The sequence below is a fragment of the Adiantum capillus-veneris genome, chromosome 12 (genome assembly GCF_014529385.1).
Source record: "Adiantum capillus-veneris isolate H3 chromosome 12, ASM1452938v2, whole genome shotgun sequence".
NCBI classification, from domain to species: domain Eukaryota; kingdom Viridiplantae; phylum Streptophyta; class Polypodiopsida; order Polypodiales; family Pteridaceae; genus Adiantum; species Adiantum capillus-veneris.
In genome coordinates this window covers 62,649,288-62,668,029 of record NC_140942.1, presented here as the reverse complement: position 1 = coordinate 62,668,029, position 18,742 = coordinate 62,649,288, and the positions used below count along the sequence as shown (strand labels likewise).

The 18,742-nt window shown below is 41.1% G+C and overlaps 1 protein-coding gene across 1 annotated transcript; it reads left to right on the top strand.

The window, feature by feature from the left end:
- Positions 1-1,541: 1,541 nt before the first annotated feature.
- Positions 1,542-8,443, top strand: LOC147445822 (kinesin-like protein KIN-14Q). The gene is made up of 19 exons (XM_086525200.1): positions 1,542-2,369; positions 3,069-3,226; positions 3,322-3,462; positions 3,555-3,843; positions 3,936-4,042; positions 4,124-4,198; positions 4,273-4,341; positions 4,485-4,610; positions 4,684-4,765; positions 4,874-4,969; positions 5,043-5,222; positions 5,368-5,474; positions 5,565-5,744; positions 6,066-6,229; positions 6,315-6,568; positions 6,665-6,828; positions 6,911-7,099; positions 7,248-7,837; positions 8,049-8,443. The coding sequence occupies exons 1-19, from the start codon at positions 2,189-2,191 to the stop codon at positions 8,221-8,223; spliced, it is 3,327 nt and encodes a 1,108-aa protein (XP_086381326.1). The 5' UTR covers positions 1,542-2,188; the 3' UTR covers positions 8,224-8,443.
- Positions 8,444-18,742: the final 10,299 nt, after the last annotated feature.

Below are 18,742 nucleotides of genomic sequence, written 5' to 3'. Positions count from 1 at the left end.
ACACATCGTGTGGGGTGAAGTAGAGTGGCAAGAAGCCCTCACTCCTTATTCCTTTATGTGTATATAAAGAATAAGTGAGTAGGTCAGTGATGTCAATGGTGGGTGGCAAACACTGGATGTCCGTCTTGGGCAAGGCACATGCTGCCTTTACCCCAACATTGTTTTAGGAGTCTACTTCTACGAACATCATTGATCTTGAACTAATCTCTTTGGAATGCACAATTGATGTATTATATTGCTGGCTTGCATGAAGAAGACTAGTTTTTAGATAAGTGAATTAATACTAGCTACTATTGAGGACCTACCCACACTTAAGTTTAGCTTCATGAATACTTAAGCATCCATATTTTTATGCTCCCTCGGATGTGGGAGCTTGATACCTTTGTTAGAGGTTGGCGTTTGGGTGAGGTTGCTAATGAAAATTTTGAGTATGGTTGAATCATGCTAACATGAACTTAAGTTTGGCAAATTGGAGAGAACCCCCTTGTTAGGGTTCAAAGAAATTAATTGTAGTGGTGCATTGCTTCCTACTAAGAGCTCAACTTTGTGCTTCCACCCAACCTTCATCTATTTTGTTTTGCAGCTTTCACTTTTGCGGTTTATACACATGATTCTCAAGGATCTCATTGGTTAGTGGCAAATGGCATTTACTTTATTTTTAATCTAGTATGCCATAATCCATTTGAGGTTGAGAATATAGTGGCTTCATATGCGGATACATACTCTATCGCGAATGATCCATAATCTCTCACTTCAAAATTTTACAATATACATTTCTTTCTATGCATAGAATCATACTAGATCCACCTTATTGAACTCCTTGATTATGAGTTTTGGGTCTTTATAGATTTTGCATTTTTCTAGCATAAATATGAGAAAGCTAATCTTCATCAAGTCATTTGATGTTATCTAATCATTCAAGTCCTTTCCGTTCAATAGCTTTCGATAATGCAAGTTAGAGGATAAAATTTCTTGGGCAATATGGCATCCAACACATGGACACTATTAAATGATGTGGTGCCACAAACAAACGTATGAGCCAGTCTAGATGCCCATACCACGAAATGTACCTCAAACTTTATTCAAAATTTTTAATCTATCGTGTGAATATTTCCACGCCCCGCATCGTGATTGATTATGACAAGGAGTTGAAGAATAGTTGCAATCCACACCATAACTTATTTTGGTTGTCTAGTTTTCGATAAAAGAAATTACTCTGAACCAACACAAAAGCATGGATGGGATGTATGAATGGAGAGAATGCTTGAAGTGAGTATGTGAAGTGCACTTGGGCATTGATCTTGAAGGGTTGCCAAAGGACCAATCCATTCATGAACCAGAAACGCCCATCAGCTCAACACCAAAATACTATATCCAAATAGAAAAAGCATCATGAAAATACATTTTACTTGATTTGAGGTGAGAAGAAATGTGGGGTGGAGAATAGCTAAAGGGAGTGTAGAAGGAGTAGGGATCCATATAAGGCTGGTCACTTGAGGAGGCTTAATACATACACACATGCAACACTCGTCAATAAAAATGGATATGTAAGTGCATCTCTCACACAAAGCGTCCATACTATCTCTCCATCATGTAGATTCTCTCTCTAGGTGTCTCCGCCCGTCTTCACCCGCCCCCCCCTTCTCTCCTCTCTCGTTGTCTTGAGATCCTCGAGCAGACTGGCGATGGCGCTTGCTCTTGTCCTCGCCGACCTCAGCTGCTAGTCTTTCTATTCAAAACTTCATTCATATTTCTCGACACTGCATTCTGGGTCTCATCGCCCCGCATACGCGCCTGCGCGCGCACACAGCTGCAGAAGACGCGGAACTGTCGCTTAAGCGAATTGCAGGAAGAGATTTACTGGATGGTGCCTGCTTAATTTAGCTTGCAACAATGCGTTTCTTTGGGAAGCAGAGCTTTGCCTGAGAGACTACTCCTCTCGAGCTCTGCATAGCAATGAGAGGAGCAAGCTTGGATTTTTCTGAGAACATTCTTTTGCGATAGTTTTTTGGGCGCCTAATTTCTTCGCGCACTTTTTCAAGAATGGCATCTTGCAGGTATCGCAATGTGAAATCCTTCCGAAGGCATATTGGCTGGATGTCGTGGCATAGGCAGACGCAAGCTCCTATGCAGGAGGTTTAGCTCCCTATATCGAGGGCCTGCAACGAGGCATCACAACGGCAGAGCTATGGATAATCAGAAGCTGCATGGCCGCTCCCTTTTCCAGCTAGGATCACCCATTCAAGAGTCCCCAGAACAGCGTCGATTATACAGGGGTGAGATGGAAAGCAATGCCGGCTTTAAGCCTGAGGTATCCCCTGCTTACATGGCTGACACACGTTTGGCATCCAGGAAAGTGAATGAAACAGGTATGGAACTCTTCAAGGATTTTTTTTTGTTCAAACTAGCACGTATATCGTCACAATCATCCCATTGAATGTGAAGCCAATGTGTATTTGTGTGTGTCTGTGGAGCTGATATCAATCATGTTTCCACATGTTTTGTTTGCAGCTGTTCTATGTCTGACACCATACTCATAAGTGCTCCATGTACTCGTCTGATAAGTAGCTTAACTTTGAGATATTGGTCGTGTGAAAGTCTTTATCTGATGCACCAAATCATGCATGAGTTTCTGATATTAGATTTGGCATTACTGAGGTAAAGGTTGGAACAATCAGGCAGTTGCTTGCATGGCATTGAACTGGCTGCATCCAATGGCACATGTTCCTCATAGCATCTATGGCAGATGGACATAATCTGCCTTTGAACTACACAGTATCATTCCGTATTTCTCACTTGCGCACCATTTGATCTGGGATACTTGGCATCATGGTGGAGGAAGCACCTTGATTATATGTGGTTGCCCTAAGGAAAAAGTGAGATGTGCTGTGCTAGTTTCATAAAGCTCATAAAATTTCCGCTTGAATAGATTAATTGTTTTCTAGAAACTTTTTACAGTTCATTCAATTGTCTTCTAGAATTGCCTTCTTTGTTTAGTCATTCATAAACAGTGTCTGGTTGTGCGTTGTTTGTGTTTGCTATGTCTCTTGATCCACTTTGTTCTTCAGCCGAAAGGAGATTCCAAGCAGCATCATGGATACAAAGCATGGTTGGTCCACTACATCTCTCTGCAGAGCCCTCAGAAGATGAATTTCGGTTATGTTTGAGAAATGGCATTGTGTTGTGCAACCTCATTAATAGGGTTCGGCCAGGAAGTGTCCCAAAGGTGCGTCCAACTCTACCGTGGCCTTTACAATTTTTAATTAGCATACAGGAGTTTGTTGCTGTGTCGTGTGTGCTAACCTTTCTGTTATTCCTTAGATTGTAGATAGCTCAGTTCTTGCTAGTTCCACTGAGAGTGCAGGCCTTTCAGCTTTTCAGCACTCTCAGAACTTGCGGAACTTCCTGGTCGCTGTCGAAGAGATGAAACTGCCTTCGTTTGATTTTTCAGATCTAGAGAAAGTAAGCAAATTATCGAGTATGGATGAGATCAGAAAGATTTATGCTTGTATGTGGTCAAGTTTTGAGTTGATTCCTTGTCTGGTAACCTCTAGGGAGGTTTGGGAGTGGGCTCTTCGACTAAGGTGGTTGATTGCGTGCTCTCTGTCAAGGCTTATCATGATTGGCAGCAGAGAGGTGGGCAAGGATCCCGAGGTGCTCTCAAAACTTCTTGCCCTCCCAAAGAATCATTAACAGGCCCACAACTTGCGGATACTCAGAGAGAGTGGGGTTTGGACAGTCCAAAAAACAAAGTGGATGGGTCTAGCCATTTGGTAGGAATAGCTCAATCCACAACAATGGTGAAATCGGCAGAGGATGTTCAAAAGGCTTGGGCTTATTCTGGTAGGTTATGCGGATTGGAAGTGATCATGTTCCTTAAACCCTGAAATTACTGTATTATATCTGCAGCCTAGTCTTAATGAATGATATTTTAGATTCCAGTGTGGCGTGGGTGGAGCACATTTGTCATAAGTTTGTGGACACCTTCATGGCAAAGAGCAGGAATGCTATTCATGTTTCTGGCTTTGTAATTCCAGAAATGGTGAGTATTTGTGTTATCACTGCCTCTTATTCAATCCCAATTCCACTGCTCTAATCTATGCCTATTCTTTTTTAAGGGCAGAAACTACCTTGCCAGGCTTTATTGAAGCTGGTTATGGCAGTCCTTGATGATAAGAATCCAGAAGAAGTAGCCATGGTTAGTTTCTATTGAGTCCTGAATGTATTGCTGGTTGTATAATGGAGAGTTCTCATATTTCGGGAATTTAACAGCTTGTAGAGTACATGCTGAAGAAAGTGATCGCAGAGTTCAGTCAACAGGCCCCCTCTTCAATGGGACAGGTAATCTTTATGCCATATTGTTAAATTTTGTTTGTGCAGGCATGGCCAGTCTCTTTCTTGACCATGTGTCAGATTATAGACATTAGAAGGTTCTTCAAACTTCTGTTTTTGTTCTATGTAAAAATAAAACCTATTGAATGCAGATTTTAAAGGAAGAGAGGATTCACTCCTTAGGGCTGTCAAAAACATTGCAAGGGGGTTTAGGCAGTTTTGAAGGCTTGAATCAGAACTATGCTTTGAGAGTGGGAGCACAAAACAAAGAATTGAAGGTGCACATATCTACTGAGAAAGGTAGAAATGTTCAGAACGTGAGTCTAATACTGCGATTTCATCTGCTTTCAGGAATTGAAATCTGCTTTAGAATCGATACGATTTCAGTTTGAGAAAGCTCAGTATGGATGGGCTGAAGAGATGAAGGCTTTAGGTTTGTCACTGAAGAAATTTATCTCTACGCATGTTGTATATCTCAGCAAGATCATGTCTAGTAATCTATGGTTTTAAATGGAATGGAACCAATTTTACTTACGAGCAGATGGAAAGCTTCATGGGCTTGTTCAAGTTGCGACAGAGTATCACAAAGTTGCAGCTGAAAACCGCGAGCTTTACAATCAAGTGCAAGATTTGAGAGGTAGTGTTATCTCAGGAATTTGATAGCTGAATAACATTGCAAGGTCTACAATCAAAATCGTTTTTGTTTCCAGGAAATATCAGGGTTTATTGTAGAGTTAGGCCTTTCTTACCGGGTCAAAATGGCACCATAAGTACTGTGGACGCTATAGTGGATGGGGCATCTATCGTGATAGTAAATCCTGCAAGACAAGGCAAAGATCAACGGAAAGCATTTTCTTTCAACAAAGTATTTGGACCGTCTACATCTCAAGGCAAATATTTCAGCTGTGATAAACGGCATGTTTTTGTCTGTAATGTGATATCATTTTCATTTGAATTTCACAGGCTAGTTTTTTCTGTGAGGCCAGATCACACAGCCACCTTGGAAGCCTGATATGTGTACTTTATTTTTTACAGAGCAAGTTTTCCTTGACACTCAACCATTGATCAGATCGGTATTGGATGGCTATAATGTATGTATCTTTGCGTATGGACAGACTGGCTCTGGTAAAACTTACACCATGGTATGCATACTAATAATCTGCTTTTGAGCATCCATGAGCAGATGTATATGGATGTTCTTGGTCAATTTGTTGCTTTTCTATTTTTTCCAGTCTGGACCAAATAACCCGTCATACAAGGATTGGGGTGTAAATTTTCGAGCATTACATGACCTTTTTGAGATCTGTGATCTGCGGAAAAATGTTATGAGATACGAAGTCGGTGTCCAAATGATTGAGATTTATAATGAGCAAGTTCGGGATCTTTTTTGCATGGATGGAAACAACAAAAAATATCCTCTTTTTGTGCTTTGACGCTTGCTGCCTCCATTGTTGGCCTTGGCATTGTTTGTCTCTAGGTGGAAGTATAGAAGCAAACATGGACAAAAGTATAGCATATGTATGACATATACAGGATTAATGTTATGTTCATGGATCTTGCCTGCATGGTTGGCGTGGGCATTGTTTGTTGTCTATATTTAGAAGCACTGAAGGAACAGTTTTAAAAATAAAGAATGAGTCACTTGCACTATTGCTGTTCCATAGTTTGTCTATCTGCGTCCTTGAAATGTCGGTGGTTCTATCTGTATGTATCTACCTTGACTTCTATCCAAACTTGAGATCCGGAACAACTCTCAACAAAATGGTCTGAATGTGCCGGATGCAAAGTTGCTGCCTGTGATTTCAACAGAGGATGTTTTGGAGCTGATGGATATGGGACAAAGAAACCGTGCTGTGGGGGCGACAGCTTTGAATGACCGCAGCAGTCGTTCTCACAGGTCTCCATTTTACATTCAATGTGCTTGAGATGTATGACAATTATGTGTCTAGCAGGTTTTGAAAAACCTACATTTTTTCATACAGCGTGTTGACAGTACATATTAAGGGCATCGATTTGTCAAATGGATGTGTTTTGCGTGGTTGTCTCCACTTGGTCGATCTTGCTGGAAGTGAGCGGGTTGACAAGTCAGAAGCAGCAGGAGATAGGTTGAAAGAGGCTCAGCACATCAACAAATCTCTTTCAGCTTTGGGAGACGTAATAGCTGCACTGGCACAAAAAAGTTCTCATATTCCATACAGAAATAGCAAGCTGACCCAGCTCCTCCAAGACTCATTGGGTAAGGATTTTCATAGAGGATACTCTCTAAGTTGTGCTTTGCCATCTATGCATGTATGCATGCATGTGTATCGCTGCTTAATCATTGTGGTGCCAGGTGGACAGGCAAAGACCTTGATGTTTGTGCATATTAGCCCCGACTGTGACTTTTATGGGGAGACTATCAGCACCCTAAAGTTTGCAGAAAGAGTTGCAACAGTTGAGCTCGGTGCAGCCCACACTAACAAAGAAAGCAGTGATGTTAAGGAGTTGAAGAATCAGGTGAGGCATGACTTAAGGTCTTTCCTATCCTTTAGATGCAAGTTCAACAGTCTAATTAATGCTTATTTATCAATACACCCAGATAGCCTTCTTGAAAGATGCCCTGGCAAAAAAGGATCTGGAGGTGGAGTTTTTGCAGGAAGAATTTAGATTGAGAGGATTTGATGTTTTGCAAGACAGGCAGGGAATAAAAGCTGTCTCAAGTGGATCGACCACAGTGACTAGGCACGGTAATGGCAACTTGCCCATGGTTGAAATGCACAATTTAAAGGTAATAAGAATTGAAGATGAACGGTATCTTATTCTCTAAGCATACAATCTACAAGCTAAATTAGAGTACTGAAGGGTGTTGCAAGTTTGTGCACTACAGTGTCCTGTGCTTATATTTGTGTTCTGGCCACTGTTGGTTTTGTTGGTAGGTTCATGGGAGTCCTGAAAGATGTGTACAAAATGTAGTTTCTCCTTTTGTGACTGGCTATGCCAGAACCCATGAAGCTGAGGAAGACTCTTTGAAGCGACGGGTATCTGAGGCTACATCGCCAGAAAGCTGGTGTTCTTCAGGCTCCGTAGTCATATCTTATCCTGCTTCAACAGCTCGGATTGAGAGCAAAACAGGCTCTAAGAAGAACAAGATAAGGCATGGTAGCTTTGATGAGCTGGATTCGAATTTCCCTGGAGTTCTGTATGAATTTGATGAATTGGACGAGGGTAGCGAAATCAACAGCAGCACCCACTCAAAACAAACCAACAGAAAGGAAGCATCCAATTTTTTGCTATCTTGTATACCTCCCATGACCAAATCTTCATCCACCAGAGATTTGAGAACTTTACCACCAGCAACTATGCAGCCTACTACGAGGGTAGTGGCAGAAAGTGGTGAGAATTACTTCACAGAAGATGATGAAACCATCAGTGATTATTCGGAGGCTGATTCATGGCACACGGCCACAACCGATCATGATATGTCTGTGGCTATTTTTGGAAAGCGAAGGAAAGACGGGGACAGAGGGTACGACGACGATTTAAACCCCCAACAACCCCCCCCCCCCCCCCCCCCCCCCCCCCCCCCCCCCCTCTCCCCACCCCACCCCCGCGCCCCGCACCCCAAAGAACACCATTACTACAGACAAAAAAATTCCCATAACAAAAGCTTTTTATCCAATTGACTGCACTTTCAGATCTCTTCATGGTATGAGCTCAGCATTACATGATTTTTGCAGGTTTTTAGGCCATCAACAATCTGGCCACCTTGTAAAGAAGCCCATTGGTGCTCAAGGGCAGGCAATGCCAAATTCTCCAAAACGATCAGTGGTGGGCCTTTCTGAAGAAGCAAAGAGAAGGGGAGGAAAAGCCACTCCAGAAGCTAAGTCATTTGCAAGTAAGAGGCCTGTTTGAAGAGGGCAAGCAAAGAGAGGCGAGGAAGGGCCCGTCCGGAAACCAAGCCAATTTTGAGTGAGAGAGCCTGTTTGAAGAGGTCAGTCAAGTTATTGAAATTGAAAGAAAGCTGCACAACTGAACAAAGAGTGCACATTTTGATGTCCAATTTTTGGGATGTATTATTTTGTATCTTTCCAGCTGTACAGTTGTAAATGTTAATGGTAGGTGATTCTTTGAACTTTGGCTTTCCTTGCGAGGGAGTTCCTTATTTGTCTCTGCAGCTTTTGTGCGACTCTAAATCTATAATTCAAGTTTACTCAAAAATTGAGATGGGTACATTAAAATTCTCAGTATAGAAGTATGTATCTACATGCAACTACGTACGTTCCCATTGGTAGTGAGGATTATGCTTGTGAGTTAGTGACCATGCTTGTAATTTGCAAGTTTCTGCAATATTAATCATTTCACTCTCATGCTTGCATAGTTCCCTTACAATTCTTTGAAGTTTGCACGTAGGCAGCTTGCGCTAGTTGTGTGTGTCTTTCTACAGAGAATGAAAAAGCCATCATCCATGAGTTCAAGAACTCCATACACAAGGAGGTGAAATGACAACTACTTCTCACAGTAGCTAAGAATAGTGAATCATTATGTTTGAAACTGAGCGTGTCATATGAGCCTTCTGAGTTCTTTGTTTGAACTTTAGGTTTATCTGTGTATTTTTCAACTGATACCCAAAGTGGAGGGTAATCTTGGATGTATCTGATGGGTTAGCTTTGGCCTCCGAAGGATGTTAATGGAGTCTTTATCTTTTTCTCTTCTCCCTCAAAGAAACCAATGGAAGCAAAGACAAGCAAGAAATAACCGAGATAAGAGGAGGTGGACAATAGTGAAGGAATTTAACCATTTGCAAGAGAGATTGAAGGGAGTAGAGGGGCTAGTGGTTGTCCTCCAGCATGAGCAACACTATTGTAAGTAAAGTCAACTTGGTACCCTTATAAGAACTACATTGCAGGGTCCCCATTCTAGTTTTGGACTAACTCAGTCGGTAGACAGGCATGGAGATCTTTACACTAACATTCTACTGGCATGAGCAACAATGTCGCACGTAAGACTTAACTCAGTATTCTTTTATAAGAACTACGTAGTGGGGTCCCCATTCATGGTTTGGATTAGCTGAGTCGGTAGAGTAGCAAGGCATGTGTAGCTTTACACAATACCATTCTATGTAATTTTTGGCAAACAAAAGGATTGATAATAAGTATGATAGAGCATGTTTCAGGACAACTGATGGAGGTCATGCTGGGGAAGTCCACATCATGGATTAAGAATAGCACAAAACATGGTGAAGGATCATATTGGCATTTTGAAACAAGAAAGTTTGAAAAGGATCCATACGAGGCTGTTATATTGGCATTTTAAAACAATTTTTTCTTGAAAAGGACCCATATGAGGCTGTTATATGGAAGTACACATTCAAACCCTAATACCACAGAGATGTTCAGTGCTTTGCATGCAAAAGTCAAATGTATGCCTATCCTATTTCAGAAAGCCAAAAAGGTCATTGCATCTTGTTGCAAGCACTGGAGGGATTGTGGAAAGTCACATTGTGACCCCTGAACATCTATGTCCTTTTTGGGTGGATATGATGGGAATGCGATTCTAAATATGTCCGATGATAGGTGAGAGGATGTTGAACCTATGTTTCCAAGCCTTTACTCAACATGCATGATTTCCAAGCCCAATGCTATGGCAAACACCTAAGTCTTGTAAAACTTAATTATCGAAAATATTTCTTTGAGGCTTGTGTGTACATAAAGATGTAAGCCTTGTGGATGCCATAGTGCTTATTTTGTTAAAAGGGCTGTGGTATGCAACTTACATTGGGGGTTGCCTCGATAACGATAAATCTCATCGGATGTTTTTTTTTGCAAGGAGCATAGCACTTGAAAGCTTAACAAAGCACCTTCTTGCCACACATTCATGTTAATTATAAAAACTTTTCCCTTCTTATTGTGAATGATATAATGAATCTTGATCTAAATATTGTTGGGGTATACAGCCCAATGTGGTCGCTCAGGTAAGTGGGCGAGCCGCCAGGTATGTACATATATTCTTTTGTAAAAACCTAAGAAGAACTCACTATGCTGTACACATTACAGTAGAACGAGTTCACCATATCGTCGTGCTCTTCTTCTCGCACTCTCTCTCGCGTCACACTTCCGCTTGTACTCCTTCAACTGGTATCAGAGCTCAGATCGAGGCTCGGGGCAGCATTTGCAGGTAGCAAGAGTCACCTGCTCAGATTGGAGTGAAATTCGACAGGTGAAGACACGGCCCCAAATCTTGTGGGAATGCCCGAAGGCCATGGTGTTCTCAGAATTTCATTCTGAGGTCATCTCGGCCAACGTTCGGCTTCGACAAAGTTCTGCGCAGGCCATTTTCGACTACGTCGTCTCGGCGGGTGCAGATCCGACTCAGCAAATTTGGGTTTTCGGCCTACGACTGCAGGTGCTGAGGAAATCGGCACTTCCAGAGTGCTGATTTGTGGCTGTCTACACATCAAAGGACGGCTCACAGTTCTTGGAGGCGTCACATACGACACGGGTGCATCTACACACAGATTGTAGGCGACATCCACTAGTTCATCAGGTAGCTTGTGTTTGCTGCTTGATATTCCAGATTTCATCCTGACATTGCAGGTACTTCCACATGGGATGTATTGTCAGAGATGATGTATGTCTGTTGAGGGTTTGCTGGCTGTGAGTCACGCAGCAAACAACTGCCGCAGCGGTTACAGCATATAGTAGTAAATTTGTGGATGTATGACTTTGTGGGAAGTCTATGTACTGTCAGATTTACTGCAGCCTTTGTTGAGGGTCGAGTGAGGTTTTATTGAGCTGGGGGATTCTCGAATGTTGAGATCTTTTCGGTGATACAGGTCTTGGAGCGATCCCTCGAGCACCCTTAGATAGGCAGCTAGGATGTATTGACTGTGAGTTAGACAGTTGGGATTGCATCTTTGCTTTACTTCCGTTGAGGCATTGTCGCAGTCTATGCTTACAGGACAGTGACAGGACAGTGAGAGACAGTACAGGTGCAGGACAGGTTTACCCACAACTTACAGTGTTAGAGAGATAGTGGTTTTTTGAGCTGTTTTTGAGTACACTAGAGCCATTTTACAGAGGAGACTCTGCCGAAATTTCTGCAGAATTTGAAGCTTTCTTGGTTCATTTGACAGGTTGATATTGGTTCAGAGGTCAGTTTACAGGGGAAACTCTGCCGAATTATTCCCAGGAAAGTAAACTACTGTGAAGCGTAGCTATGGCTGGATCACAGGACACTGCTCTTTACAATATCAAGAAGCTGGATGGAACCAATTTTCCATTGTGGAAGAAGCAGATTTGGCACGTGTTGGTACAAAAGAAGCAGATAAAACCTATAAAGCTCAAGGGGATAAAACCAGAAGATATGGACGAAGATGAATGGAGCGAAATGGATGAATTGGCACTTTCTACCATTATGCTGACTTTGGCATAAAGCGTTTACTTCAATGTAGCAGACGAGATGTCGGCTTATCAAGCATGGTTAAAGCTGAGTGATCTTTATGAGAAGCAGAGTGCATCTTCACAGGTATACTGGCTTAAGAAGCTTGTTGACTTCAAGATGAAAGAAGGGACACCTATGTCCAATCATCTGAATGAATTCAACACAATCTATAGTCAATTGTCAGATCAAGGTATCAAGTTTGATGAACCTGTTAGAGCTATGTTCCCGTTGATCACATTGCCGGAAAGTTGGGACACTTTTCGCACAGCTTTGAGTAATTCTGCACCTCCAGATGGTTTGAACATAGCAGGTGTAGAAGGAAGTCTGCTTACTGAAGAAACCAATAGAAAGACAATGGACAAAGGCAAAGGAACAGCCTTAGTTGTCAGGGGAAGGACCAAAGAAAAGTACAAAGGTGGAAAGAGGAATCAGTCTCGTAGCAAATCCCGCAGTGCTAAAGGCAAGAGTGACATATAATGCTACCATTGTGGCAAGAAGGGTCACATGAAAAGAGACTGCAGGGAATGGAAAGCAGAAAAAGGCAAAGAGAAAGCTGAAGACCATGGTGAGAAGAACAAGTCCTCAGTGAAGATTCAAGAAATAAATGTGATAAACACTGAGGATGACAGTCTAGTGTCAGGAGACATCTACTTTTTGAAGAATACAATGGACTCAGCTCTTCTTACAACATCTGATGGAAATGCACTGAGTGACTGGATTATAGACTCAGGGGCATCACTTCATGTGTCTCCAAACAAGGAGTGGTTTACCTCTTATGTGACCACTAAAGATCATGTTCGGCTAGGCAATGGGCAAACATGTGAGATCTTAGGTGTTGGAGATGTTCAATTGAAGTTTCAGAATGGCTCTTCTTTCACGCTAAAGAATGTGAGACATGTTCCCGCAATTACAAAGAGCTTGATCAGCACAGGTTTACTTGATGATGCTGGCTACGTCACCACTTTTGGACAGAACATGTGGAAGATATCCAAGGGTTCTATGACAGTAGCACATGGAGTAAAGTCTGGAGGACTTTACATGATTTATGTATCAAATGTCTCTAAAAATGTAATCAATGTAACCGAGCAGTCGAACGTTTCTTTGTGGCATAGCCGGTTAGGACATATGTCCAAGAAGGGAATGGAAATCTTGTCTCGTTCTGGTTATTTGCCTGGCTTTTCATTTAATGATTTTGAATTCTGTGAACATTGTCTGTATGGTAAGCAAACACAACAACCACATAAGCATAGAAGCAGTAGAAGAGATACACAGTTGGCACTTTTTCATAGTGATTTGTGTGGACCTATGCCTAACCTATCTCTAGGGGGAGCTTCTTACTTTATGACATTTATAGATGATTACTCGAGGAAAGTATGGGTTTACTTTCTCAAGCACAAGGATGAAGCGTTTAGTGTTTTCAAAACGTTTGTGACACTTGTGGAGAATCAGAGTGGCAAGAAGCTTAAATGCTTACGCACTGACAATGGTGGAGAGTATGTTTCAAAGGCCTTTCAGGACTTTTGTGAGTCAAAAGGTATAAAACGTGAACTTACTGCTCCTTACAATCCTCCTCAAAATGGTGTTGTTGAGAGGATGAATATGACCATACAAGAGAAGGTCAGAAGTATGTTGTCTAATGCACAGCTGTCAAATGGGTTTGGGCTGAAGCTGTATGAACAGCTGTTCATCTTATAAATAGATCTCCTAGCAAGGTTTTGCAAAAGGATTCAGTGGCAGAGATGGTATGGTCAGGCAAAATGCCCTCATACAAGCATCTCAGAGTCTTTGGCTGTGAGGCATATACTTACGTTCCAAAGGAATTTAGGAACAAACTTGAGCCAAAGAGTAGAAATTGCATCTTTCTAGGCTATGGTAATTCTGGTGAGATAGGGTACAGACTTTGGGATCCCGAATCCAGAAAGGTTATCCGCAGCAATGATGTTCACAAAAATGAATCCAAATATCATTCTAAACCAGAGACGGTTGAGGAGATTAGAAGAGTTGTCTTCCAAGAAGATAACGTTAGGGCTCAAGAGGAGCAAGGACATGATAGATTGGAACCACAGGTTGTGGCTGAACTTGAGCCACCTAATTTGCGTAGATCTAGACGTATCACGCAACCTCCTGATCCGTTTGTTCCATCTATGAACTATGTCATGTTGACTGATTGCAATGAGCCTTCATGTTACAAGGAAGCAGTGCAAATGAAGGACTCCGGGAATTGGCAATTGGCCATGCAGTCAGAGATGACAACTCTGCATAAAAACCAGACATGGAAGCTAGTTAAATTACCACATGGCAAAAAGGCTCTACCTTGTAAATGGGTTTATAGGTATAAGATCACCGCTCATGATAGTCACTCAAAGTACAAAGCAAGGCTTGTTGCCAAGGGCTTTAAGCAAGAACAAGGCATTGACTTTGATGAAGTCTTCTCTCCGGTGGTCAAGATAACTACATTGAGATGCTTTCTTGCATTGGTTGCCATATTAGATTTGGTGTTGCACCAAATGGATGTCAAGACAACGTTCTTGCATGGTGATTTAGATGTGGAAATTTACATGCAGCACCCAGAAGGGTTTGTTGAGAAAGGCAAGGAAGATTTGGTACGCCAGTTGTTAAAGAGTCTTTATGGCTTAAAACAATCACCGAGGGCATGGTACCATAAGTTCCACAAGTTTATGCTTTCTCAAGGCTACAAACGTAGTGAGTTCGATCACTTTCTATATACAAAGAAGGCTAAGGATGGCAGTTGGCTGATCCTTATTTTGTATGTGGATGACATGTTGATTGCTGGCAAGCACTTGGAAGAAATTTCAGCTTTGAAGTCAAAGATGGCAAAATCGTTTGACATGAAAGACATGGGTGAGGCAAGTCATATACTTGGTATGCGCATTGAGAGAGATAGATCAAAGAAGTTGATTTGGTTATCTCAAACAGAGTATATTGACAAGGTTTTGCAACGTTTCAATATGGAGAAGGGAAAGGCATTGAGTGTTCCATTGCCACCATATGTGAAACTTAGCAAACAAGATTGTCCTGTGTCTGAGGAAGAACAGGCTGAAATGGATAAGATTCCATATGCGTCTGCAGTGGGTAGTTTGATGTATGCAATGATTGCTACTCGCCCAGACATTGCATTTGCAGTGGGAGTAGTAAGTCGATCCATGTCAAACCCAGGCAAGAAACATTGGGAGGCAGTGAAAGGAATATTGAGATACCTGAAAGCTACAAAGAGTATGCGTATATGCTATAGGAGTCAGGAGCTAAGTGTAAAGGGTTTTACAGACTCAGATTATGCAGGTGACTTAGACAAGCGAAGGTCTACGTCAGGGTATGTCTTTACATTGGCTGGTGGAGCAGTATCATGGCGTTCTAGATTACAAGATTGTGTTACTCAGTCTACTACAGAGGCTGAATATGTTGCAGCATCAGAGGCATGCAAAGAATCAATTTGGCTTAATCGACTAGTAACATATTTGGGAATCAAAGAAGAGATGCCTGTGTTATATTGTGATAGTCAAAGTGCTATACAATTGGCTCGCAATCCAGTTTATCACTCAAAGACAAAGCATGTGGATGTGAAGTATCATTTCATCAGGGAAATGCTCGAGGATAAGAAACTTCAGCTTGTCAAAGTTCACACCACAGAAAATCCTGTTGATCTACTTACAAAAGGACTTCCCTCAGAGAGCTTTGCGCATTTTCACAAGCAGTTAGGTGTAGGGTAGTACAACACTTCTCTACATCTCTTGTATATTAGCTTGTATAGTAGCTTCTCTCACACTTAAAGTACCACATTGGACTTTAAGTGGGAGGTTGTTGGGGTATAAAGCCCAATGTGGTCGCCCAGGTAAGTGGGCGGGCCGCCAGGTATGTACACATATTCTTTTGTAAAAACCTAATAAGAACTCACTATGCTCTACACATTACAGTAGAGCGAGTTCACCATATCGTCGTGCTCTTCTTCTCGCACTCTCTCTCGCGTCACACTTCCGCTCGTACTCCTTCAAATATATTGGTTGTGAGATGCTTAATTGATCAGCACAATGACTACACAATTGCACAATGCGAAATGCCAATGATGGATGTTTGATATGCACATAGTGAAAAATGCGTTATTTTCTTCTCTGCTTGAGGAAGAAAAATGCAAAGAGGTTTTCTTATACAAATAATAATTCACACTTTTGATGCATTTAAGATGCATGGTATTTATTGTTTTGTCTATTCAAAATAAATTGTTCTCAAAATCAGATTGGATCCTCAACTTGAGAGGAATTTGAAGAAAGCAGAAGAGTCATCAAGAAGAGCTACTTGCTCCATGTTTCAACAAAATGAAGGATGGCTTCTCGTAACGATTGGCAATTCAAGTTGTTGCGCTATAGGTAAAGTTGCATATCAAAGACCAAAGGCAAGTGAATAGGTAGTCCAAAAGACACAAATCCATCAAAACACTCAGAAACAATTCAGTATATCCCACATATTTGATCATGTACAAAGATAAAGAGAATATTGGAAGTTGTAAGATGTGATAACCATGTCTAAATGCCTTGTTTATAACATGCAAGTGCACTCCAAAAAGATTTTATTGTAAAAGTGTTTGGATTGCTTATTGTACATTTCTTGTTGTCAAGAAGCATTCTCATTCATGGGATTTGCTTCATTTTTAGAGGAATGAAATTTTAGAGTTTACATGAGCAAAAATACTTTCAAAGTGACATGTGCTCCATAGGGAAATCTCTAATAAAGTGTATCAAATGATGAGAAGTAAAATTTTAGCAAGCAAATAATCCAATTTTGCTTATAACACATGCTGTGCATTTTTAAAATATTTGGTCAATAATTGTGCTGGGAGCATCTTTGAGGAGTCCCATAGCACACATATCGAATATTTATTGCATGGTTTAGTTAAATCCCTTTCGAATTATACCTTCTAAGGTCATGCCACTTTGAAAAATTTGATCATCAAGCAATAAGACCATTTAAATAAAAAAATCTTACTAACCACTTCAAATCTAGCCACATTTTGAAGGTTATCATCTCATTCTTCTTCATTGGCCTCAAAAAGCATGTTGTTTGTGCCAATGATGCAAATTGGGCAAGGTTGAAGAGCCAAATTGGCAATTTCCCTCACTTCAATTGCCATAAATGATTACAAGGATATGCGGGCTAGATTGAAGTTCCAAATCATTATCCTCCCCCCCCCCCCCCCCCCCCCCCCCCCCAAAAAAAAAAAAGAAACAAGAGAAGAAGTATGTAGACTTGATTCCAATTCCCTCTGAGTCACATGTCTTCAGTTGAAGACTTGTCGATTAGACCTTTGAGGTTTCTTGGAAATTTTCTTACAAAGTTAAAAGTTCTTTGTTTGCTGATGGCATTGAAGAACATTCCCCCCCTTCGAATTACACACACACACATGTACGCATGCGCGTGCACGCACACACACACCCGTCTCTATCAATTTTCTCAATAGATGATGCAAATAATCCTCTTTGCAATCATGCACAGAAGTGGAATGATTGGTTTTACCAATTTCCTCTAGAGTCACATGGCTTGAGTTGAAGACTACTCAATTAGACACGAGGTCTCTTGGAATTGTCCTTAAAAGTTCTTTGTTGGCCAATGGGATGGGAGCACAAAATCCTCTTACCAATCGTGTATAGTCATCCACACAATGACAAGGGGTGGTTCCCATCATGTGTTTTCTACTCTTGAGAGAGAGAGAGAGAGAGAGAGAGAGAGAGAGAGAGAGAGAAGAGATAAGGCTGCAATTGAAGCACACAAAAAAGAGAGATATCATTTACAGTTCTTTTAGCCTTTATAGGCTTCAAATACAAAGAGGTGGTTCACACCTGGTCGCCCAAGTTGGCATGACCCCAACATATTTGTGCTAGTAAAATCAGTGTACGCTTGTTGATGTTTAGGTTTTGTTGATCCAAACATTTTGGTTTATGTGTTGAAGGTTTTTTGTATCCAACTTTAAGCTATACAATTGTGATCTTTGTAACCACACCATCTAGCTGCATATCACATGTTGTGCATGTCGAGTTCTTGTTGGATTGCATTTGGTATACATAAGAAAAGTCTACATTTATGTTTCCTAGAGATCACCAAGACTTGTGAAATGATTCCACAACTTATGTCTCCTTGTACAATAGTATCACAAATATGGAGCACTTTGGTTGCATAGATGACATTTTTGGGTTTGAAGGACAAATGAATGAATAACTAGTTTTGATAGTGGTATAATGATCAACTTTAAAAATGTTGCAAAGCAAGGCAAGCTCATGGGAAACAATAGGGTAACTTGATTACTTTGGTAAGAGCCAAGACATCTTAAAGATCAATTTTAAAAGATTTATCTCCATCTTTGATGCCAAGCGGTTCAAAGTTGTAGCAACCGCATGCTGAGACAAGAGCGCGCGTTGTTAAGGTTGACTCTTGGCAGCTCTAGGTTAATCCAAGAGACACATTTATGCTCTTGGAGCACTATGAGCAAGTTTTGTTTGCATTCGTTTAGAGAGATTGAGTGGCTATTTGAGATTCAAATTGCATTTCACACTAAGAACTTTTTTGGGGGAGTAGGATGTAGATGATGGGCTAGATTGGAGGGATCTCAATTAAAGTATCTTGGGGGAGCTACTATTATTGTCAATAGAGGAACTGGCTAAAGATACATAACAAGAAAGAGATGGGGAGGAAAAAGACACATTAGACAATGAATTACTCCAACCTCCAATTATTCAATTGATAGATGAGAATAAGAAAGAATTTTAGAGACATTTCTTTTCCATTAAGTTATGCCATTTCTCTTAAATTTGTAGTGTGATGAATTTTGACATGGTTAGTTGCTTGATGCTAAAAAATAGATCGAGCCAGCATGAGTACATTGCATGATGATTTCAATTTCACTCCAAATATAGGTCTAGGGCACACGATACATGGTTGTAATTTCTCTACAAACTTGGGTCTAGACTTTATCACAAACGATTTT

Coding starts and splice junctions, on each gene's coding strand:
- LOC147445822 (XM_086525200.1), top strand. CDS start 2,189: ATGGATAATCAGAAGCTGCATGGCCGCTCCCTTTTCCAGCTAGGATCA. Junction 3,227..3,321: donor GGCCAGGAAGTGTCCCAAAG/GTGCGTCCAACT, acceptor GTTATTCCTTAG/ATTGTAGATAGCTCAGTTCT. Junction 4,199..4,272: donor ATCCAGAAGAAGTAGCCATG/GTTAGTTTCTAT, acceptor GGAATTTAACAG/CTTGTAGAGTACATGCTGAA.